General features: G+C 56.3%; 1 protein-coding gene across 1 annotated transcript in view; it reads right to left on the reverse strand.

Moving 5' to 3' along the window:
* Nucleotides 1-7,202, reverse strand: part of LOC144508382 (transcobalamin-1-like) — a 58,396-nt gene extending 51,194 nt beyond the window's left edge. Inside the window, exon 1 of the mRNA XM_078236250.1 lies at nt 6,933-7,202. Coding sequence (XP_078092376.1) covers nt 6,933-7,005 — 73 coding nt within the window. The 5' untranslated portion in view covers nt 7,006-7,202. The remainder of the gene's footprint in view (nt 1-6,932) is intronic.
* Nucleotides 7,203-23,963: the final 16,761 nt, after the last annotated feature.

A 23,963-nucleotide genomic window follows, 5' to 3' on the forward strand; every position in this document is an offset into this window, starting at 1 on the left:
ACTCTCTCGACCGGGATTTTCCAGCCGCACTCTCCCTGAATCCGAAAAATCCCGCCCGAGGCCAATGAACATTTCTAAATGTGATAGGATTTGATTTTTTTCTTTCACCTCATAAAAAATGAGCTGAAACTCTCCCTTTTTCACGCTCATCCTGCACTCTGAATTTTTTTGTTAAGATCGCCCCCAGAGAGTCTGATAGAGACAGGGAGAGACAGAGAAAGAGAAACAGCGAAGCAGAGGGGGGAGACGGAGGAGGAGGGGGAAAGACGGAAAGGCGGGGGGGTGGTGGAAGAGAGACGGTGAGGCGGGGGGGGAGAGGTGGGGGGGGTAGAGAGGCGAGGGGGAGGCGGGGGGGAGAGGCGGGGGGGGAGAGGCGGGGGGGAGAGGCGGGGGGGGAGAGGCGGGGGGGGAGAGGCGGGGGGGAGAGGCGGGGGGGGAGAGGCGGGGGGGGAGAGGCGGGGGGGAGAGGCGGGGGGGAGAGGCGGGGGGGGAGAGGCGGGGGGGAGAGGCGGGGGGGAGAGGCGGGGGGGAGAGGCGGGGGGGGTAGAGGCGGGGGGGAAGAGACGGAGGGGGAGAGACGGGGGGAGAGAGACGGAGAGGCGGGGTGGGGAGTGATGGAGAGGCGGGGGGGGGGAGAGACGGAGAGGCGGGGGGGGAGAGGCGGGGGGAGAGACGGAGAGGCGGGGGGGAGAGGCGGATGGGGGAGAGACGGAGAGGCGGGGGGGAGAGACGGAGAGGCGGGGGGGAGAGACGGAGAGGCGGGGGAGAGACGGAGAGGCGGGGGGGAGAGACGGAGAGGCGGGGGGGAGAGGCGGAGAGGCGGGGGGGAGAGGCGGAGAGGCGGGGGGGAGAGACGGAGAGGCGGGGGGGGAGAGGCGGAGAGGCGGGGGGGAGAGACAGAGAGGCGGGGGGGGAGAGACGGAGAGGCGGGGGGGAGAGACGGAGAGGCGGGGGGGGAGAGACAGAGAGGCGGGGGGGGAGAGGCGGGGGGGAGAGACGGAGAGGCGGGGGGGGAGAGACGGAGAGGCGGGGGGGAGAGACAGAGAGGCGGGGGGGGATAGGCGGGGGGGAGAGACGGAGAGGCGGGGGGGAGAGATGGAGAGGCGGGGGGGAGAGACGGAGAGGCGGGGGGAGAGACGGAGAGGCGGGGGAGAGACGGAGAGGCGGGGGGGAGAGACGGAGAGGCGGGGGGGAGAGACGGAGAGGCGGGGGGGGATAGGCGGGGGGAGAGACGGAGAGGCGGGGGGAGAGATGGAGAGGCGGGGGGGAGAGACGGAGAGGCGGGGGGAGAGACGGAGAGGCGGGGGGAGAGACGGAGAGGCGGGGGGGGAGAGGCGGGGGGGAGAGACGGAGAGGCGGGGGGAGAGACGGAGAGGCGGGGGGAGAGACGGAGAGGCGGGGGGAGAGACGGAGAGGCGGGGGGGGAGAGGCGGGGGGGAGAGACGGAGAGGCGGGGGGGAGAGACGGAGAGGCGGGGGGGAGAGACGGAGAGGCGGGGGGAGAGACGGAGAGGCGGGGGGGAGAGACGGAGAGGCGGGGGGGAGAGACGGAGAGGCGGGGGGAGAGACGGAGAGGCGGGGGGGGAGAGGCGGGGGGGAGAGACGGAGAGGCGGGGGGAGAGACGGAGAGGCGGGGGGGGAGAGGCGGGGGGGAGAGACGGAGAGGCGGGGGGAGAGACGGAGAGGCGGGGGGTGACAGGCGGGGGGAGAGACGGAGAGGCGGGGGGAGAGACGGAGAGGCGGGGGGGGGGGAGAGACGGAGAGGCAGAGGGGGAGAGACGGAGAGGCGGGGGGGAGAGACGGAGAGGCGGGGGGGGAGAGATGGAGAGGCGGGGGGGAGAGACGGAGAGGCGGGGGGGGGGGAGAGACGGAGAGGCGGGGGGGGAGAGACGGAGAGGCGGGGGGGGAGAGACGGAGAGGCGGGGGGGGAGAGACAGAGAGGCGGGGGGGGGAGAGACGGAGAGGCGGGGGGGAGAGACGGAGAGGCGGGGGGGGGGAGAGACGGAGAGGCGGGGGGGGGGAAGAGATGGAGAGGGGGAGGGGAGAGACGGAGAGGCGGGGGGGGAGAGGCGGGGGGGAGAGACGGAGAGGCGGGGGGGGAGAGGCGGGGGGGAGAGACGGAGAGGCGGGGGGGGAGAGGCGGGGGGGAGAGACGGAGAGGCGGGGGGGGAGAGGCGGGGGGGAGAGACAGAGAGGCGGGGGGAGAGGCGGGGGGGAGAGACGGAGAGGCGGGGGGGAGAGACGGAGAGGCGGGGGGGAGAGACAGAGAGGCGGGGGGGGAGAGGCGGGGGGGAGAGGCGGGGGGGGAGAGACGGAGAGGCGGGGGGGAGAGATGGAGAGGCGGGGGGGAGAGACGGAGAGGCGGGGGGAGAGACGGAGAGGCGGGGGAGAGACGGAGAGGCGGGGGGAGGGACGGAGAGGCGGGGGGGGAGAGACGGAGAGGCGGGGGGTGACAGGCGGGGGGAGAGACGGAGAGGCGGGGGGAGAGACGGAGAGGCGGGGGGAGAGACGGAGAGGCGGGGGGGAGAGACGGAGAGGCGGGGGGGGGGGAGAGACGGAGAGGCGGGGGGGAGAGACGGAGAGGCGGGGGGGGGGGAGAGACGGAGAGGCGGGGGGGGGGAGAGACGGAGAGGCGGGGGGGAGAGACGGAGAGGCGGGGGGGAGAGATGGAGAGGCGGGGGGGGGAGAGATGGAGAGGCGGGGGGGAGAGACGGAGAGGCGGGGGGGGGGAGAGACGGAGAGGCGGGGGGGGGGAGACGGAGAGGCGGGGGGGGGGGAGAGACGGAGAGGCGGGGGGGAGAGACGGAGAGGCGGGGGGGGGGGAGAGACGGAGAGGCGGGGGGGGAGAGACGGAGAGGCGGTGGGGGAAGAGATGGAGAGGGGAAGGGGGGAGACGGAGAGGCAGAGAAGACAGAGAGGCGGGTGCGGGGAGAGACGGAGAGGCGGGGGGGGAGAGGCAGAGAGGCGGAGGGGGGAGACGGAGAGGCGGAGGAGAGAGACGGAGTGGCGGAGGGGGGAGACGGAGAGGCGGAGGGGGAGAGACGGAGAGGCGGAGGGGGGAGACAGAGAGGCGGAGGAGAGAGACGGAGAGGCGGAGGAGAGAGACGGAGTGGCGGAGGGGGGAGACGGAGAGGCGGAGGGGGAGAGACGGAGAGGCGGAGGGGGAGACGGAGAGGCGGAGGGGGAGAGACGGAGAGGCGGAGGGGGGAGAGACGGAGAGGCGGGGGGGGAGAGACGGAGAGGCGGGGGGGGGAAGAGATGGAGAGGCGGGGGGAGAGACGGAGAGGCGGGGGGGAGAGACGGAGAGGCGGACGGGGGGGGGAGAGACGGAGAGGCGGTGGGGGAAGAGATGGAGAGGGGAAGGGGGGAGACGGAGAGGCAGAGAAGACAGAGAGGCGGGTGCGGGGAGAGACGGAGAGGCGGGGGGGGAGAGGCAGAGAGGCGGAGGGGGGAGACGGAGAGGCGGAGGAGAGAGACGGAGTGGCGGAGGGGGGAGACGGAGAGGCGGAGGGGGAGAGACGGAGAGGCGGAGGGGGGAGACAGAGAGGCGGAGGAGAGAGACGGAGAGGCGGAGGAGAGAGACGGAGTGGCGGAGGGGGGAGACGGAGAGGCGGAGGGGAGAGACGGAGAGGCGGAGGGGGGAGACGGAGAGGCGGAGGGGGAGAGACGGAGAGGCGGAGGGGGGAGAGACGGAGAGGCGGGGGGGGAGAGACGGAGAGGCGGGGGGGGGAAGAGATGGAGAGGCGGGGGGAGAGACGGAGAGGCGGGGGGGGGGAGAGACGGAGAGGCGGGGGGGGGAGAGACGGAGAGGCGGGGGGGGGGAGAGACGGAGAGGCGGGGGGGAAGAGATGGAGAGGCGGGGGGAGAGACGGAGAGGCGGGGGGGGGGGAGAGACGGAGAGGCGGGGGGGAAGAGATGGAGAGGCGGGGGGAGAGACGGAGAGGCGGGGGGGGGGAAGAGATGGAGAGGCGGGGGGAGAGACGGAGAGGCGGGGGGGGGAAGAGATGGAGAGGCGGGGGGGGGGAAGAGATGGAGAGGCGGGGGGAGAGACGGAGAGGCGGGGGGGGGGAAGAGATGGAGAGGCGGGGGGGGAAGAGATGGAGAGGCGGGGGGGGGGAAGAGATGGAGAGGCGGGGGGGGAGAGGCGGGGGGGAGAGACGGAGAGGCGGGGGGAGAGACGGAGAAGCGGGGGGGGAGAGACGGGGGGGAGAGACGGAGAGGCGGGGGGTGACAGGCGGGGGGGAGAGACGGAGAGGCGGGGGGTGACAGGCGGGGGGGAAGAGATGGAGAGGCGGGGGGGGGAGAGACGGAGAGGCGGGGGGGGGGAAGAGATGGAGAGGCGGGGGGGAGAGGCGGGGGGGAGAGACGGAGAGGCGAGGGGGAGAGGCGGGGGGGAGAGACGGAGAGGCGGGGGGGGAGAGACGGGGGGGAGAGACGGAGAGGCGGGGGGGAGAGACGGGGGGGAGAGACGGAGAGGCGGGGGGTGACAGGCGGGGGGGAGAGACGGAGAGGCGGGGGAGAGACGGAGAGGCGGGGGGGGGGGAGAGATGGAGAGGCGGGGGGGGCGGAGAGACGGAGAGGCGGGGGGGGGGGAGAGATGGAGAGGCGGGGGGAGAGACGGAGAGGCGGGGGGAGAGACGGAGAGGCGGGGGGAGAGACGGAGAGGCGGGGGGAGAGACGGAGAGGCGGGGGGAGAGACGGAGAGGCGGGGGGAGAGACGGAGAGGCGGGGGGAGAGACGGAGAGGCGGGGGGAGAGACGGAGAGGCGGGGGGAGAGACAGAGAGGCGGGGGAGAGACGGAGAGGCGGGGGGAGAGACGGAGAGGCGGGGGGAGAGACGGAGAGGCGGGGGGAGAGACGGAGAGGCGGGGGGGGGGAGAGATGGAGAGGCGGGGGGGGAGAGACGGAGAGGCGGGGGGGAGAGGCAGAGAGGTGGAGGGGGAGACGGAGAGGCGGAGGGGGAGAGACGGAGAGGCGGAGGGGGGAGACAGAGAGGCGGAGGAGAGAGACGGAGTGGCGGAGGGGGGAGAGACGGAGAGGCGGAGGGGGTGAGGGGGAGGGGGAGAGACGGAGGCGGAGGGGGAGACGGAGGCGGAGGGGGAGAGACGGATACGGAGGGGGAGACGGAGGTGGAGGGGGGAGACGGAGGCAGAGGGGGGAGACGGAGGCGGAGACGGGGAGACGCAGGCGGAGGGGGAGAGACGGAGGCGGAGAGGGAGGGACAGAGGAGGAGGTGGAGAGACGGAGGAGGAGGGGGAGGGACGGAGGCGGAGGGGGAGAGATGGAGGCGGAGAGGGGGGGACGGAGGAGGAGGGGGAGAGACGGAGGAGGAGGGGGAGGGACGGAGGAGGAGGGGGAGGGACGGAGGAGGAGGGGGAGGGACGGAGGAGGAGGGGGAGGGACGGAGGAGGAGGGGGAGGGACGGAGGCGGAGGGGGAGGGATGGAGGGGGAGGGATGGAGGCGGAGGGGGAGGGATGGAGGCGGAGGGGGTGGGGTGGAGGGGGAGGGATGGAGGCGGAGGGCGAGGGATGGAGGCGGAGGGGAGGGATGGAGGCGGAGGGGGTGGGGTGGAGGGGGAGGGATGGAGGCGGAGGGGGAGGGATGGAGGCGGAGGGGGTGGGGTGGAGGGGGAGGGATGGAGGCGGAGGGGGAGGGATGGAGGCGGAGGGGGTGGGGTGGAGGCGGAGGGGGTGGGGTGGAGGGGGAGGGATGGAGGCGGAGGAGGAGGAATGGAGGCGGAGGGGGAGAGATGGAAGGGGAGGGACGGAGGGGGAGAGATGGAAGGGGAGGGACGGAGGGGGAGGGACAGAGGCAGAGGGGGAGAGACGGAGGCGGAGGGGGAGGGGTGGAGGGGGCGGGAGGGATGGAGGTGGAGGGGAAGGGGAGGGATGGAGGCGGAGGGGGAGGGATGGAGGTGGAGGGGCAGAGGGGGAGGGGCAGAGGGGGAGGGGCGGAGGGGGAGGGGCGGAGGGGGAGGGGCGGAGGCGGAGGCAGAGGGACGGAGGCGGAGGGGGAGAGACGGAGGCAGAGGAAGAGGGACGGAGGTGGAGGGGGAGAGTCGGAGGGGGAGGGGGAGAGACGGAGACGGAGGCGGAGGGACAGAGACGGAGGAAGAGGGACGGAGGCGGAGGGTCGGAGATGGAGGGGGTGGGGCGGAGATGGAGGGTCGGAGGCGGAGGGGGAAAGACGTAGGGGGAGAGATGGAGGCGGAGGGGGAGAGATGGAGGGGGTGGGGCGGAGAGGGAGGGACGGAGGCTGAGGAGGAGGGATGGTGGTGGAGGGGGAGGAAGAAGGACGGAGGCGGAGGGGGAGAGACGGAGGCGGAGGGGGAGAGATGGAAGGGGAGGGACGGAGGGGAGGGACAGAGGCAGAGGGGGAGGGATGGAGGCGGAGGAGGAGGGTCGGAGATGGAGGGGGAGGGTCGGAGATGGAGGGTCGGAGGCGGAGGGGGAAAGACGTAGGGGGAGAGATGGAGGCGGAGGGGGAGAGATGGAGGCGGAGGGGGAGAGATGGAGGGGGAGGGATGGAGGCGGAGGGGGAGAGACAGAGTGAGAGAGAGACATTGAGAGAAAGAAATAGAGAGACAGAGTGTATGAGAGGCACAGGGAGAGAGAGAGAGACAGATTAAGTGATGAGACAGAGTGTGTGAGAGAGACAGAGGGTGAGACAAAGAGAGAGAGAGAGTGTGTGAGAGGCACAGGGAGAGAAAGAGACAGAGTGAGAGAGAGATGGAGTGAGAGTGAGAGACGGAGAGTGAGAGATTGAGAGTGGCAGAGTGAGTGAGAGAGACACATTGAGAGAGAGAAAGAGTGAGACAGAGAGAGAGACAGAGAGTGTGAGAGACACGGAGAGAAAGAGACAGAGTGAGAGAGCGAGTGGGAGAGAGATGGAGAGAGTGGGAGAGAGTTGCAGACAGAGACTGGGTTCACTTACAGCCGCCGACAGCAGGTTGCCATGCTGCCAGTAAGGAGAATAGCAGCAGCGACAGGGAGTAGAGCCTGGACATTGCTGGCGGAGGAGATCGGGGGCACCAGAGGCTGCAGGAATCTCTGATGAAGGCTTTCCCTGTGCAGTCTGCGCTGGGGATATTGGCTGCAGCTCCGAAGGAACCGGTATCCTGCTGTGATTGCAACAACGGATGAGAGAGAGCTGGGATGGAGCGAAACGGAGAGCGACTCTCTCTCTGTCTCTCTGATTGCACAATGTGTTTGTTTCAGAGAAAAAATGTAATCATCCTTCCTGGAAATTTAGCAAGACTCCGTCAATCAAGTCAGAATCGGAAAAGCACGTGCACTGAAACATTTCCAATAATAGTTAAACAACAAATCCAGCAGTGTGACAGACCAGGAGAGAGGGGCACGGCACCAGGGGTTGAATATTAACAGCCTGAGACCTGGTAAACTTCAAACCAACTGTATTTTCACACAAACTTACACACACTCCAATATTAACAGCCAGCGGAATGTTTCTGTTAAACCGCTGTAATGTAGGAAAATGAGCAGCCTATTTCTGCACAGCAAGACCCCACCAATAGCAAAAGGATCAGATCAGCCTTCCTTCCCAGCCGCTGATTCAGGGAATAATATTGCACCCAACACAGAAGAGAACAGCCTTTCGCCGTTTCCAAACCGTTGACATGGATTATGTCAAGTTCATCAACAAGCGCAGACCGGGTATTATTGGGAAAGGAACACTTTGGAAAAATTTGGAAACCCGGACAGAGCAGCACTCCCTCAGTACTGACTCTCTGACAGTGCAACACTCCCTCAGTACTGACCCTCTGACAGTGCAGCACTCCCTCAGCACTGACCCTCTGACAGTGCAACACTCCCTCAGTACTGACCCTCTGACAGTGCAGCACTCCCTCAGTACTGACCCCCTGACAGTGCGGCACTCCCTCAGTACTGACCCTCTGACAGTGCAGCACTCCCGCAGTAATGATCCTCTGACAGTGCGGCACTCCCTCAGTACTGACTCTCTGACAGTGCAGCACTCCCTCAGTACTGACCCTCTGACAGTGCAGCACTCCCTCAGTCCTGACCCTCTGACAGTGCAGCACTCCCTCAGTACTGACCCTCTGACAGTGCAGCACTCCCCCAGTACTGACCCTCTGACAGTGCAGCACTCCCTCAGTACTGACCCTCTGACAGTGCAGCACTCCCTCAGTACTGACCCTCTGACAGTGCAGCACTCCCTCAGTACTGACCCTCTGACAGTGCAGCACTCCCTCAGTACTGACCCTCTGACAGTGCAGCACTCCCTCAGTACTGACCCTCTGACAGTGCAGCACTCCCTCAGTACTGACCCTCTGACAGTGCAGCACTCCCTCAGTACTGACACTCTGACAGTGCAGCACTTCCTCAGTACTGACACTCTGACAGTGCAGCACTTCCTCAGTACTGACCCTCTGACAGTGCAGCACTCCCTCAGCACTGACCCTCTGACAGTGCGGCACTCCCTCAGTACTGACCCTCTGACAGTGCAGCACTTCCTCAGTACTGACCCTCTGACAGTGCGGCACTCCCTCAGTACTGACACTCTGACAGTGCGGCACTTCCTCAGTACTGACACTCTGACAGTGCAGCACTTCCTCAGTACTGACCCTCTGACAGAGCAGCACTCCCTCAGTACTGACTCTCTGACAGTGCAACACTCCCTCAGTACTGACCCTCTGACAGTGCAGCACTCCCTCAGCACTGACCCTCTGACAGTGCAACACTCCCTCAGTACTGACCCTCTGACAGTGCAGCACTCCCTCAGTACTGACCCCCTGACAGTGCGGCACTCCCTCAGTACTGACCCTCTGACAGTGCAGCACTCCCGCAGTAATGATCCTCTGACAGTGCGGCACTCCCTCAGTACTGACTCTCTGACAGTGCAGCACTCCCTCAGTACTGACCCTCTGACAGTGCAGCACTCCCTCAGTCCTGACCCTCTGACAGTGCAGCACTCCCTCAGTACTGACCCTCTGACAGTGCAGCACTCCCCCAGTACTGACCCTCTGACAGTGCAGCACTCCCTCAGTACTGACCCTCTGACAGTGCAGCACTCCCTCAGTACTGACCCTCTGACAGTGCAGCACTCCCTCAGTACTGACCCTCTGACAGTGCAGCACTCCCTCAGTACTGACCCTCTGACAGTGCAGCACTCCCTCAGTACTGACCCTCTGACAGTGCAGCACTCCCTCAGTACTGACCCTCTGACAGTGCAGCACTCCCTCAGTACTGACACTCTGACAGTGCAGCACTTCCTCAGTACTGACACTCTGACAGTGCAGCACTTCCTCAGTACTGACCCTCTGACAGTGCAGCACTCCCTCAGCACTGACCCTCTGACAGTGCGGCACTCCCTCAGTACTGACCCTCTGACAGTGCAGCACTTCCTCAGTACTGACCCTCTGACAGTGCGGCACTCCCTCAGTACTGACACTCTGACAGTGCGGCACTTCCTCAGTACTGACACTCTGACAGTGCAGCACTTCCTCAGTACTGACCCTCTGACAGTGCAGCACTCCCTCAGTACTGACACTCTGACAGTGCAGCACTCCCTCAGTACTGACCCCCTGACAGTGCAGCACTCCCTCAGTACTGACCCTCTGACAGTGCAGCACTTCCTCAGTACTGACCCTCTGACAGTGCAGCACTCCCTCAGTACTGACTCTCTGACAGTGGAACACTCCCCTCAATACTGACCCTCTGACAGTGCAGCACTGCCTCAGTACTGACCCTCTGACAGTGCAACACTCCCTCAGTACTGACCCTCTGACAGTGCAGCACTCCCTCAGTACTGACCCCCTGACAGTGCAGCACTCCCTCAGTACTGACTCTCTGACAGTGCAACACTCCCCTCAGTACTGACCCTCTGACAGTGCAGCACTGCCTCAGTACTGACCCCCTGACAGTGCAGCATTCCCTCAGTACTGACCCTCTGACAGTGCAGCACTCCCTCAGTACTGACCCTCTGACAGTGCAGCACTCCCTCAGTACTGACCCCCTGACAGTGCAGCACTCCCTCAGTACTGACCCTCTGACAGTGCAGCACTCCCTCAGCACTGACCCTCTGACAGTGCAGCACTCCCTCAGTACTGACCCTCTGACAGTGCAGCACTCCCTCAGCACTGACCCTCTGACAGTGCAGCACTCCCTCAGTACTGACCCTCTGACAGTGCAGCGCTCCCTCAGTACTGACCCTCTGACAGTGCAGCACTCCCTCAGTACTGACCCCCTGACAGTGCAGCACTCCCTCAGCACTGACCCTCTGACAGTGCAGCACTGCCTCAGTACTGACCCCCTGACAGTGCAGCACTCCCTCAGCACTGACCCTCTGACAGTGCAGCACTGCCTCAGTACTGACCCTCTGACAGTGCAGCACTCCCTCAGTACTGACCCTCTGACAGTGCAGCACTCCCTCAGTACTGACCCTCTGACAGTGCATCACTCCCTCAGGACAGACCCTCTGACAGTGCAGCACTCCCTCAGTACTGACCCTCTGACAGTGCATCACTCCCTCAGGACAGACCCTCTGACAGTGCAGCACTCCCTCAGTACTGACCCTCTGACAGTGCATCACTCCCTCAGGACAGACCCTCTGACAGTGCAGCACTGCCTCTTTAGCAACAAGCAGATGTGTCAGTTTGGTTTATGGATTTGTGTCTCTGGATTGCAGTGACCGTTTGTGTCAGAAACTGCACTGAACCACTGTGACTCTGTGAATCGGGGGAATCGTTCGTCGAGGGAATGAATATGTAACTGCCTCACTCTTCCTCGTTTCAATCAGCAGGCTTAGACTAAAACACCCTCTAACACCCTCAGGCAAAATATTCAGAGGCAGTTAGAGATTGACCACAAATTCAGAAGCTTAACAGTTAGATTTGTAAATTAATATAGTCATGGAAACTCACTCTCACACACACACACTCACACATGCACTCACATTCACACACACTCACACTCACTTGCACACTCGCACTCACACATACTCACACACACACAGACGCGCACACACACACTCGCACACTCACGCACTCACACGCACTCGCACACACTCGCACACACACTCACTGTAGAAAGATAGAAAGGAAAGGGCTACTATAAGATTAGTAAGAAGTTTAACAACACCAGGTTAAAGTCCAACAGGTTTATTTGGTAGCAAAAGCCACACAAGCTTTCGGAGCTCCAAGCCCCTTCTTCAGGTGAGTGGGAATTCTGTTCACAAACAGAGCTTATAAAGACACAGACTCAATTTACATGAATAATGGTTGGAATGCGAATACTTACAACTAATCAAGTCTTTAAGAAACAAAACAATGTGAGTGGAGAGAGCATCAAGACAGGCTAAAAAGATGTGTATTGTCTCCAGACAAGACTGCCAGTGAAACTCTGCAGGTCCACGCAACTGTGGGAGTTACAAATAGTGTGACATGAACCCAATATCCCGGTTGAGGCCGTCCTCGTGTGTGCGGAACTTGGCTATCAGTTTCTGCTCAGCGACTCTGCGCTGTCGTGTGTCGCGAAGGCCGCCTTGGGGAACGCTTACCCGAATATCAGAGGCCAAATGCCCGTGACGGCATCTCCACATCATACTATAAGATTGCCAGACTCTTCCAGGGTTTGTGCTTAACTTGCCGAGCATTGCAGTTATCACCCACAGTCAGCTGGACTGGTAGAGAGATTATAATGGAATGCTGAAGAACAAACTGGCAAAACTTTGTGCTGAAACCAGACTAAAATGTGTTGAACTGTTACCCCGAGCACTAATGGTAATGCGGTCAGTAATGAACAGAACAACTGGGCTATCACGACACAAAACTGTTGTGGGGCTCCCCCAACATTTGCCTTTTTCTGCACCACTTACTGTTAAGCAGATGGATATCCACAGAATGGAAGAAAATATGCTAAACTATTGTACTGCATTAACAAAATGTATTTCTAGTTTCCATTCCCAGGCAAGGGAAGCTCAGATTGATCCCGCAGAAGGGAGGTGCCACAGCTTAGAACCGGACGACTTCATTTATGTGAAGGTGTTTACAAGAGAGAATAGTCTTCACCCAAGATTTGAGGGCCCCTCTCAAGTCTTGTTGACCACCAACACTGCGATCAAGGTGAAGGAAAGACCAACATGGATCCGTGCATCTCATTGCAAGAGGGCTCCAGGTCCCGAGGGAAAGGAATGGTCAGCCTCACCAATGGAGGAAAGTGGACATTAAGACTCTATTTTCTTGTGACATTTATAAGACCTGAATTGCACATAAATACCTTCAGGCACATGTCATACACCTCTGCCAAGAATATCAACGCTTCCATCTGTTGGATGTGTACACATGTACTGACATGCTCGAAGGGAGGTATTCCTTTAAGACCAATTCCTTTCAATGAATCAGAATCAGAAAAGGTCGCCCAAAATCAGAACAACAGTAGTACTTCTTAAGGAAGGACGAAGGGATAGCAAGGAACATTGGGAATCAGCTGGGTATAATATGAATAAATTTAAGGGATGGTTCCAACTTGATTCTAACCTTTCTCAGAAGTTCCCTGTCTTGTTCCTTACGAACACAACAGGATTAGGGAGACCCAATGAACAATTTGTCTGGTCAGTAAACAGACAGGTGGGTGGAATGTAGGAACAAGTAAGTTTAACCATTCACTGATCCTCACATCTGCAAACACTATAACTGAAGGAAATGTTATCAGTTTACGAACCTTAAATGGAACATACTTTGTTTGTGGACACAAAGCATATCACTAGTTGCCATTAAATTGGGAAGGGTCATGTTACCTGGGATATGTAATACCTTATATCCATCATTGCCCTCCCTAACACATCACCCCCTTAATCGGTCTAAACGAGCCCTTACAGAAACACAATTCTTCTCCATCCTTTTACCCTCTGTCAGAGTGGGATTTACCTCAGTCGAAATAATAAAATTAGCTAAATTACCAGAAGTGGTGGCAAATGATACTACAAAAACCATGAAAGGGTTAAGCAATGAGGTGACAGCCATAAGAACAGTGACTTTACAGAACAGGATGGCCCTCGATTATTTGTTGGTGGAAAAAGGTGGTTCATGTGCTATAATAGGATCTGAATGCTGCACATACATCCCCGACCATTCTGAGGAAAGAGGTAGTTTAGTGGACCATATCCCAAAGGAGGTTAAGAAGTTTAAGGAACCAGATTCTTGGGGAATGTTTGGTTGGGCGGGGGGATGGTTAGGTGCAATAGGTAAGTCCATAGTACATGGATTAATCATATTTTTGGCTGTTATCTTTACGCTATGTCTGGTATTTGCCATGATAAAGTGTTGCTGTGCACGGCTTAGAAATGCAGTTATTCCAGGAGCTGCAACCACTCTGATGATAATAACAACTCTAGAACTCTCAGAGAATGCAGTAGACAAGGAAATGGAGAGAATTTACAAGATTCGGATAGATTGAAATTGTTGTCCTTGAGAAGGACAAGAGGAGGGAATGTAGAAAGATAGAAAAGAAAGGGCGACTATAAGATTGGCAGACTCTGCTAGGGTTTTTGTTTAATCAACTTAGATGTAGAATTCATTTTAAATCAATGGGGGGGCAAGTTTGTTCGTAATTGTAATGAGGTGTTTTAAATACTTTGTAGTTTTAAAGCTACATGTAATACCTTTAATTAGTCCATACAAATAAATATATCTTGTATACATTTTTAGAAGTTAAATAAATACATTTTGATGCACAGTTACAGAGTGCCCTTTGATACTAAACACATGTCAGATACATTCCTTTTGAAGCAACCAACAGTTGGGGCGGCACGGTAGCTCAGTGGTTAGCACTGCTGCTTCACAGCTCCAGGGACCTGGGTTTGATTCCCGGCTTGGGTCACTGTCTGTGTGGAGTTTGCACATTCTCCTCGTGTCTGCGTGGGTTTCCTCCGGGTGCTCTGGTTTCCACCCACAGTCCAAAGATGTGCGGGTTAGGTTGATTGGCCAGGTTAAAAATTGCCCCTTAGAGTCCTGAGATGCGTAGGTTAGAGGGATTAGTGGGTACATATGTGGGGGTAGGGCCTGGGTGGGATTGTGGTCGGTGCAGACTCGATGGGCCGAATGGCCTCCTTCTGCTCTGTAGGGTTTCTATGAACTGTTGGAATCACAAGGCCATAAAGGACACGTAATTGTCTTACCAGACACCTTATCAGAAACAACTGATACAAGAGTGAGTTTTAATGAGGCTGCCTTCACAGTTTCTAATCAAAACAGAGTCAGAAAAACATTAATGTCTCAAAAACAGAAGAATTATGGTAGGGAACTTAGTGGGAGCTGACAAGAATTAATGGTAACATGATGACACCCCTTTTAGTTGTAGGTAGTGATAAAAAGCTGAGTCATTGAATTGATAAGCAATGTATATTTGTGTTTCATTATGTTGGCAATAAACAAACTTATCAGGGCTGTAATCGGGGAATATCCTGACGGCAAGTTGAGTTGACCACATCCCTTAGAGATTCAGTTAACTTCACTGACAAGGCCACAAAATACTAATGGCTTTTGTAGGCCCCCTTTATCAATTAAAGGATACCCATGTGTGACTGTTTTAGTGAAGGTGAGGCTGCTATCAAAAATAGATATTCGGGTAAGCGTTCTCCAAGGCGGCCTTCGCGACACACGACAGCGCAGAGTCGCTGAGCAGAAACTGATAGCCAAGTTCCGCACACACAAGGACGGCCTCAACCGGGATATTGGGTTTATGTCACACTATTTGTAACTCCCACAGTTGCGTGGACCTGCAGAGTTTCACTGGCTGTCTTGTCTGGAGACAATACACATCTTTTTAGCCTGTCTTGATGCTCTCTCCACTCACATTGTTTTGTTTCTTAAAGACTGGATTAGTTGTAAGTATTCGCATTCCAACCATTATTCATGTAAATTGAGTCTGTGTCTTTATAAGTTCTGTTTGTGAACAGAATTCCCACTCACCTGAAGAAGGGGCTTAGAGCCTCGAAAGCTTGCTACCAAATAAACCTGTTGGACTTTAACCTGGTGTTGTTAAACTTCTTACTATCAAAAATAGAGACATGATGTCTGACTTAGAGACTGGAGGACAGGCTAAGGGATGATATATTGGGGTATCCCACGTGATCTCATAGATCAGGGTGGTTTAGTATTTTCATTCTATTGGATCAATACGTAAAGTATGTCATTTGTAACACTTTTGATTGGATTGTGTCCAACTGACTGTGAGCTTCAGAACTGTATAAACAAGAATGATGTACTTTGTCTGGTGGAGTGGTGTCTCCACCCATTGTGTCAAGACGCTCCCCTTACTAGCAAGTAAATAAAGACAATCTGTCAGTTAAGTATCTTGTGTTAATGTGTGTTTGTGTTAAAGTCAAACTTGGAAGTCGAGATTTTGACACACACTCACGCACACTCACACACACATTCACACACTCACACTCTCACACACACACACACACTCACACTCACACACACACACACACACACACACTGGGGAGGATTTTACCATTTTGAGTCTAAGTGCCGGATCTGGGCGTCAAATAGATCCGCGCCTGGAATCCTCTTTCCAGCGCGCATGCGCAGTTCGGAAAAAATCGCGAAAGAAAAAGCTGAAGGCGGAGAGCGGCTCTCTGAAGTTCATCCTCTGGTCGGGTGGGGGGGGAGCGGGGTGGGGTGGAGGGGAGCGGGGGGGGAGCGGGGTGGGGTGGGGGGGAGCGGGGGGGGAGCGGAGGGGGGAGCGGGGGGGAGCAGGGGGGGAGCGGTGGGGGAGTGGGGGGGAACGTGGAGGGGGAGAGCAGGGGACAGAGCGGGGGGACGGGGGGGAGCGGGGGGGTGGGGGGAGCGGGGGGGCGTGGGGAGCGTGGTGGGGAGCAGGGGGGGCGGGGTAGAGCGGGGGGGAGCAGGGGGGGCGGGGGGGAGCGGGAGGGAGGAGGGGGGGAGTGGGGGGTGGGGGAGGTTCAGGGGGGGCGAGGCAGGGGGGAGCGGGGGGGGCGGGGGGGCGGCAGGGCAGGGGGGAGCTGGGGGGCAGGGCGGGGGGGGGAGGGGGTGGACCGTGGGGGCGGGGGGGAGGGGGGGTGGACCGTGGGGGCAGGGGGGAGGGGGTGTGACCGATGAGACGTCACACCCTGTCTTCCGCCCCAGAGGATGAGACGTCACACCCCCTCTCCTCCCCCCCCCCCCACCCCCCCCAGAGGATGAGACGTCACACCCCCTCTCCTCCTCCCACCCCCCTCCCGTCCCGACCAGAGGAGCTGGGTCAGGGAGCCGTTGCAGTCTCTGACCCCGCTCTTCGGAGGCTGCAGCGGCGACTTCAGACTTTTATTTTGCAGGTCGGTTACAGCGCGGACGCGGATCGGGACAGAAGACGGTGAAGTGGGATTTGGCGGTAGAGTTGGACGCGCGGTTCATTAAGTCAATTTAAATGCATCCAAATGCATTTAAGTCGGCGGGCAGTCCGATTCGGGCTCAGGCTCGGGCCGGACCCGCGCCCGAATCGGGTGTTGGTAAAGCCGCGATCTGCTCGGAATTGGGCGCAGATCGTGGTATAGGCCCGATGCCCAATTTTACCAAGTTTTGGTAAAATCGGGCCCACTCACACACACACATACACACTCACATACACTCGGACACACACACACACATTCACACAGACACTCGGACACACACACACACACACACACACACACATTCTCACACACACACACACATGCTGACATTCAAACACACAATCATACACTCGCACTCCCACACACACTCATCACACACACACACTCAGACACACGCACTCACACAAAACTCACACACACACTCACACACACAGCATACATACACGCACAATCACACTCACACACACTCACTCACACACACAGCACACTCACGCTCACACATTTTCACACTCACACTCCCACACACATTTCTCACACACAGACACTAAGACACATTCTCTCACTGTCACACACACTCTCTCACACATTCTCTCATACACACACTCACTCACACACACATAGACACACACACACATTCTCTCACATCCACACAGACACTCATGCACACTCACACATTTTCCCTGACACATACGTGCACACTTACACACACTCACTCACACACACACTCACACACACTCACTCACACACACACTCACACACGCACATACACACACACACACTCACTCACACACTCACTCACACACACACACACACACACACACAAACTCACACACACACATACAAGCAGAGATGGCCATGCACCCAAAACGTGAACAGAACAGTGGCACAGTGGTGAGCACTGCTGCCTCACAGCTCCAGGGACCGGGTTTCAATACTGGCCTCGGGTCACTATCTGCGTGGGTTTCCTCCGGGGGCTCCGGTTTCCTCCCACAGTCTGAAAGACGTGCTGCTTCGGTGCATTGGCCATGCTAAATTCTCCCTCAGTGTACCCGAACAGGCGCCGGAGTGTGGCAACTGGAGGATTTTCACAATAACTTCACTGCGGTGTTAAGTAAGCCTACTTGTGACAGCAATGAATAAACATTTTTTTATCTGCGCTCTCACAGTGAAATGGAATCAGGGAAATTCTCATGAAAGCATGAAGTTAATAGATAAATGGGGCAGAACAATAGGAGCTTTGTTATGTCTGGTGTGTGCTTGGTGTTTAATCTCTTGCTGCGGGCAAGCTGCATCTCACTGTCAGGGCATTATATCAGGGAATCAATAGACTTCTCAAATCTACCAGGAAGTTACCCTGAGAAATACAGGTGTCATTTTGCGGCACCCTCCCCACTCGCACAGCTGTTGGATGGGAAAGGAGTCCGTTTGTGAACAGAGCACAATGCAGCTCAGAGAGTACAGGCAGGGGAGTGAACAAGACTGTGTGTGTGGGGCTATGGCTGAAAGGCTCCTGGGAGTACAGCTTTTAACACACACTTACCTCAGTAAGAGGCAGAGAAACTGTCGTGCATTCGCCACCTCAGGACATCCTTGATTTGATTTGATTTGATTTATTATTGTCACATGTATTGGGATATGGTGAAAAGTATTGTTTCTTGTGCGCTATACAAAGCATACCATTCATAGAGTACATAGGGGAGAAGGAGAGGAGAGGGTGCAGAATGCAATGTTACAGTCATAGCTAGGGTGTCGACAAAGATCAACTTAATGCGAGGTAAGTCGATTCAATAGTCTGACGGCAGCAGGGAAGAAGCTGTTCTTGAGTCGGTCGGTACGTGACCTCAGACTTTTGTATCTTTTTCCCCGATGGAAGAAGGTGGAAGAGAGAATGTCTGGGGTGCGTGGGGTCCTTAATTATGCTGGCTGCTTTTCCGAGGCAGTGGGAAGTGTAGACAGAGTCAGTGAATGGGGAAAGAGGTAGGAAGAGAGGGCACCTGGAAATAAATATTGGCAAGTACTTGACATCCAAATATGGATCATGGAATCTGTCCCAGAGCGGGATCCTGCAGACCCACACGAGAGAGCAGTCAGGGTGAATCACGACTGACTATAAGCACGGCAATAGGTATTCTGATAACATCACAAACACAGAGAGTTTATCGCACAGACATTTACAGATCCATGTTGGTGTACAGGACTGGAGAAGATGGTTCCAGTTCTGGCAAACAGTATAAATAGAGATGATTAGGATAAAACAGCCAAAAAAGCAGCATGGGGTTTGATGCAGAGTAAAGCTGCCTCTACACTGTCCCCATCAAACACTCCTAGGACAGGTACAGCACGGGGTTAGATACAGAGTAAAGCTCCCCTGACACTGTCCCCATCAAACACTCCCAGGACAGGTACAGCACGGGGTTAGATACAGAGTAAAGCTCCCTCTACACTGTCCCCATCAAACACTCCCAGGACAGGTACAGCACGGGGTTAGATACAGAGTAAAGCTCCCCCGACACTGTCCCCATCAAACACTCCCAGGACAGGTACAGCACGGGGTTAGATACAGAGTAAAGCTCCCTCTACACTGTCCCCATCAAACACTCCCAGGACAGGAATAGCAAGTAGTTAGATGCAGAGTGAAGCTCCCTCAACGCTGTCCCCATCAAACACTCCCAGGACAGACACAGAGCGAGGTTAGATACAGAGTAAAGCTCCGTCTACACTGTCCCCATCAAACACTCCCAGGACAGGAATAGCAAGGAGTTAGATACAGAGTAAAGCTCCCTCCACACTGTCCCCATCAAACACTCCCAGGACAGGTACAGCACGGGGTTAGATACAGAGTAAAGCTCCCTCTACACTGTCCAAATCAAACACTCCCAGGACAGGTACAACACGGGGTGAGATACAGAGTAAAGCTCCCTCCACACTGTCCCCATCAAACACTCCCTGGACAGGAATGGCTAGGGGTTAGATACAGAGTAAAGCTCCCTCTGCACTGTCCCCATCAAACACTCCCAGGACAGGTACAGCACGGGGTTAGATACAAAGTAAAGCTCCCTCCTCACTGTCCCCATCAAACACTCCCAGGACAGGTACAGCACGGGGTTAGATACAGAGTAAAGCTGCCTCTACACTGTCCCCATCAAACACTCCCAGGACAGGCACAGCACGGGGCTAGATACAGTGTAAAGCTCCCTCTACACTGTCCCCATCAAACACTCCCAGGACAGGTACAGCACAGGGTTAGATACAGAGTAAAGCTCCCTCTACACTGTCCCCATCAAACACTCCCAGGACAGGTACAGCACAGGGTTAGACACAGAGTAAAGCTCCCTCTACGCTTTCCCCATTAAACACTCCAGGGCAGGTACAGCACGGGGTTAGATACAAAGTAACGCTCCCTCTCCACTGTCCTCCATCAAACACTCCCTGGACAGGTACTGTATACGGAGTTAGATACAGAATAATGCTTCCTCTACATTGTCCCCATCAAACACTTCCAGGACAGGAACAGCACGGGTTTAGAAACAGAGTAAAGGTCCCTCTACGCTGTCCCCATCAAACACTCCCAGGACGGTTACAAGTTTGGTTTACCTTCCTACCAGCACTGTGGGTGTACCTACTCATCGAGTGGACTCTGGGATTAAATTCAGCCTCTCATTATCATTTTATGAAGGAAAATTAGGAATGAGTAACAAATACTACAAGGACAGCATCAACTCTCATGATGGGTCACCCAGACTCGAAACATTGGCTCTATTCTCTCTCCACAGATGCTATCAGACCTGCTGAGATTTTCCAGCATTTTCTGTTTTTGTAACGGATTCCAGTCTTTGTTATTGACAAATGCTTCCTTTGGAAACCAAATCGGCATCGTATGAACAAATATAAATGTATCTTTTTAAAATCTAGTGAATCAATCTGTCTGAATGCATCTTTCAACTTGTCCTTTAATGTCTGGTGCTGAGATGTGACATCAGTAAAATTATTTGCCTCCGAGACGGCACTGTTGATGCAATGTGTTTGTTAAATGTGTGTGACTAACAGGAATGATCAGGGGGATAGGAGCGGGATTTATCCCTCGTATATAACAGGACCCACTGGAATCGAACGCTGCATTGTTCCTGCCGGGGCTTCCCAGACCAGCAGAAGTTGCCACTGAGCATTAAATGGCAGATTCCATAATTGACGATATACAGGGGATCTATTACCCTGTCCTTGCTGCGGTTGGAGTGGTCGGTAAGCTGTTATCACATCCTGTTCTTGGTGGAACACTGTGTTAACCGAGCTACTGTTTGTAGTATTTGTTCTCACTGTGTGTTCTACAATGCGGTTCCAATCACAGAACAGTGGAATGTTCCAGGATTCTATAGACTCTGGAACAGTCCCTGCAGATTGGAGGGTAGCGAATGTGACTCCAATATTCAAAAAGGAAGGTAAAAGAAAACAGGGCATCATGGACCAGTAACTCTAACATCGGTAGTGGGGAAAATTCTCAAATCCATTGTCAAGGACAGTATAGCAGAGCATTTAGAACGCAGTGGCAAGATCAGCCAGAGTCAGCATGGATTTATGAAGGGGAAATCATGCTTTACAAATCTGTTGGAATTCTTTGAAGATGTAACTAGTAGAGTTGACAAGGGGGAGCCAGTCTTTGGACTTTCGGAAAGCGTTTGACAAAATCCCGCATAAGAGATTATCGTGAAAGATTAAAGCGAATGGGATTGGGGGGAAAGTGTATTGAGATGGATAGAAAACTGATTGCAGAGAGGAAACAAAGAGTAGGAATTAATGGGTGCTTTTCAAATTGGCAGGCAGTAACTAGTGGGGTGCCACTGGGATCGGTGCTGGGACTCCAGCTTTTCATAATATATATTAATGATTTGGATGTGGGGACAAAATGTAACATCTCAAAGTTTGCAGATGATTCCAAGTTGGGTGGGAGGGTGAACTGTGACGAGGATGCAGAGATCCTTCAGCATGATCTGGACAGGTTGGGTGAGTGGGCTAATCAATGGCAGATGCAGTAAAATTTGGATAAAGCGAGGTTATTCGCAAGAACAAGAAGGCAGATTACTGCCTGAATGGCTGTAAATTGGGAGAGGGGAGTGTGCAGGGGGACATGGGTGTGTTTGTGCACCAGTCACTGAAGGTAAGTATGCAGGTGCAGCAGGCGGTAAAGAAGGCAAATGGTATGCTGGCCTTCATTGCGAGAGGTTTCGAGTACAGGAGCAGGGATGTGTTGTTGCAATTATACAGGGCCTTGGTGAGGCCACACCTGGAGTATTGTGTGCAGTTTTGGCCTCCTTTTTTGAGGAAGGATGTTCTTGCTCTCGAGGGAGAACAACGAAGGTTTACTAGGCTGATTCCGGGGATGGCGGGACTGATGTATGAGGAGAGATTGACTAAGTTAGGATTGTTTTCACTGGAGTTCAGACGAATGAGGGGGGAATCTCATAGAGACTTAAAGTTTGTTTATTAGTCACAAGTAGGCTTACATTAACACAATGAGGTTACTGTGAAAATCCCCTCGTCGCCACACTCCGGTTCTTGTTTGGGTGCACTGAGGGAGAATTTAGCATGGCCAATGAGCCTCAACAGCATGTCTTTTGGAGTGTGGGAGGAAACCGGAGCACTCGGGGGCAACCCACGCAGACACGGGAGAATGTGCAAACTCCGCACAGTCAATGACCCAAGCCGGGAATCGAACCCGGGTCCCTGGCGCTGTGAGGCAGCAGTGCTAACCACTGTGCCACCGTGCCACCCATATAAAATTTTAACAGGACTGGACAGGGTGCATTTAACGTGGCGAGTGGTTATGATCCGGCATGCACTACCTGAGATAGATTCAGTCGCAACATTCAAACAGAAGTTGCATAAATAAGCTCCGAAGATGGGAAATGTTGCAGGGCGACTGAGAAAGGGTGTGGTTTTGTTCAGATGCCCTTGCAGAGAGAGAGGACGCATTGCTGTGAGGAGCTGAATCAGCTCCTCTTCTTCTGTAACCACTCAGGTCAATCGACCAATATGTGCTGTCCGATACAGCAACAAGTCTGAGGCTAACACTCAATACTTTAAATTTCCCCCTTCCCTCTTTTCCTCTCTTCCAGCTAATGTGGTGGCGATCGTGATTCTGTCCCGGGGGAGATGCGGCCTCTCTGAATGCATCACTCGCTATTTGGTGGGAATGGCGGTGGCCGATCTTCTGGTCGTGATCGTAGATCCCCTCCTCAAGTGGACCGTTCGGAATTATGTCCGATTTGCGTTCCTGAGCATCACTCCCGTGTGCAGCCTCAGTAACTTCATTTGTTTCGCCACCGGAGGTGTCTCGGTCTGGCTGACGGTGGCGTTCACCTTCGATCGATACGTGGCTATTTGCTGCGATAATCTAAAGGCCACCTACTGCACTCCGAGAAGAGCGGGCATGGTTCTGGGATCGGTGGGCACCCTGGGCTATTTATTCTCCATCCCCTGGTACTTCCTGTACCGCCCGCTGGTCATCATTAACGACGTTCCCTGGGGTTGCGCTGCCAAGTCGAGCTACCTCACATCACCTGCGTGGGTAGCGTACGACTTCTTCCATCGCGTTTTGACCTCCTTTGTCCCCTTCTTCCTGATTCTGCTGCTGAACGTCCTGACGGTCAGGCGGATCTTGGTGGCTAGCCGAGTCCGCAGGGGTCTCCGGGGTGAGAGCAACGGAGAGAAGGGCAAGGATCCCGAGCTGGCAAACCGCAGGAAATCCATCATTTTGCTCTTCAGCATCTCCGCTAGTTTTATACTGTTACGGGTGACTTACGTCGGGTACAATGTCTACGCCCGTGTTGTGGTCATCCGGTCCTATTACTCCTACACCGACCCTCGCTACGTCACGGACCGCGCAGCGCAGATGCTACAGGCCCTCAGCACCTGCACCAACACCTGCATTTACGCTGTGACTCAGTCCAAGTTCAGGGAGGAGCTGAGGAATGGGGCGAAGTACCCACTCACTCTCCTTGTGAAATTGGTTAAACGTAGAGGCAGATGAGAATCTTCAGTTCCCGCTTATACTTTGATCCTCTTGTGGGGGAACGGGGAAGGAGGGGAGGGGGTCACCGAGGGCTCCGTATTCACAGCCAGATCCCAGCTGAGTGCTGAGCTGGTGAACAGTCAAGTTTGTTGAACTCTTTCATGGGTTGTGGGTGCCACCGGCAGAGCCAGAATTTGTTGCCCGTCCCTAATTGCCGATGGCTTGCGAGGCCATTCCAGAAAGGGGCAGTTAAGAGTCACCCACATTTCTCCAGGTCTGGAGTCACATGTAAGCCAGACTGGGTAAAGATGGCAGATTTCCTTCCCGAAAGGGGCATTAGCCAACCTGTTGGGGTTGCACAGAAATCGACAACAGTCGCTGTCACTGAGACTAGCTTTCAATTCATAGATCATAGAATAGATTATAGAATCCCTACAGTCAGATGGAGGCCATTCAGCCCATCGGGTCTGCACTGGCCACAATCACACCCAGGTCATATTCCCGTAACTCCTCATAGTTACCCTGTTTGTGCCCCAACACCAAGAGGCAATTTACCATGGCCAATCCATCCAACCCACACATTT

This window comes from Mustelus asterias, chromosome 20 (genome assembly GCF_964213995.1).
Source record: "Mustelus asterias chromosome 20, sMusAst1.hap1.1, whole genome shotgun sequence".
In the NCBI taxonomy this organism is placed as follows: domain Eukaryota; kingdom Metazoa; phylum Chordata; class Chondrichthyes; order Carcharhiniformes; family Triakidae; genus Mustelus; species Mustelus asterias.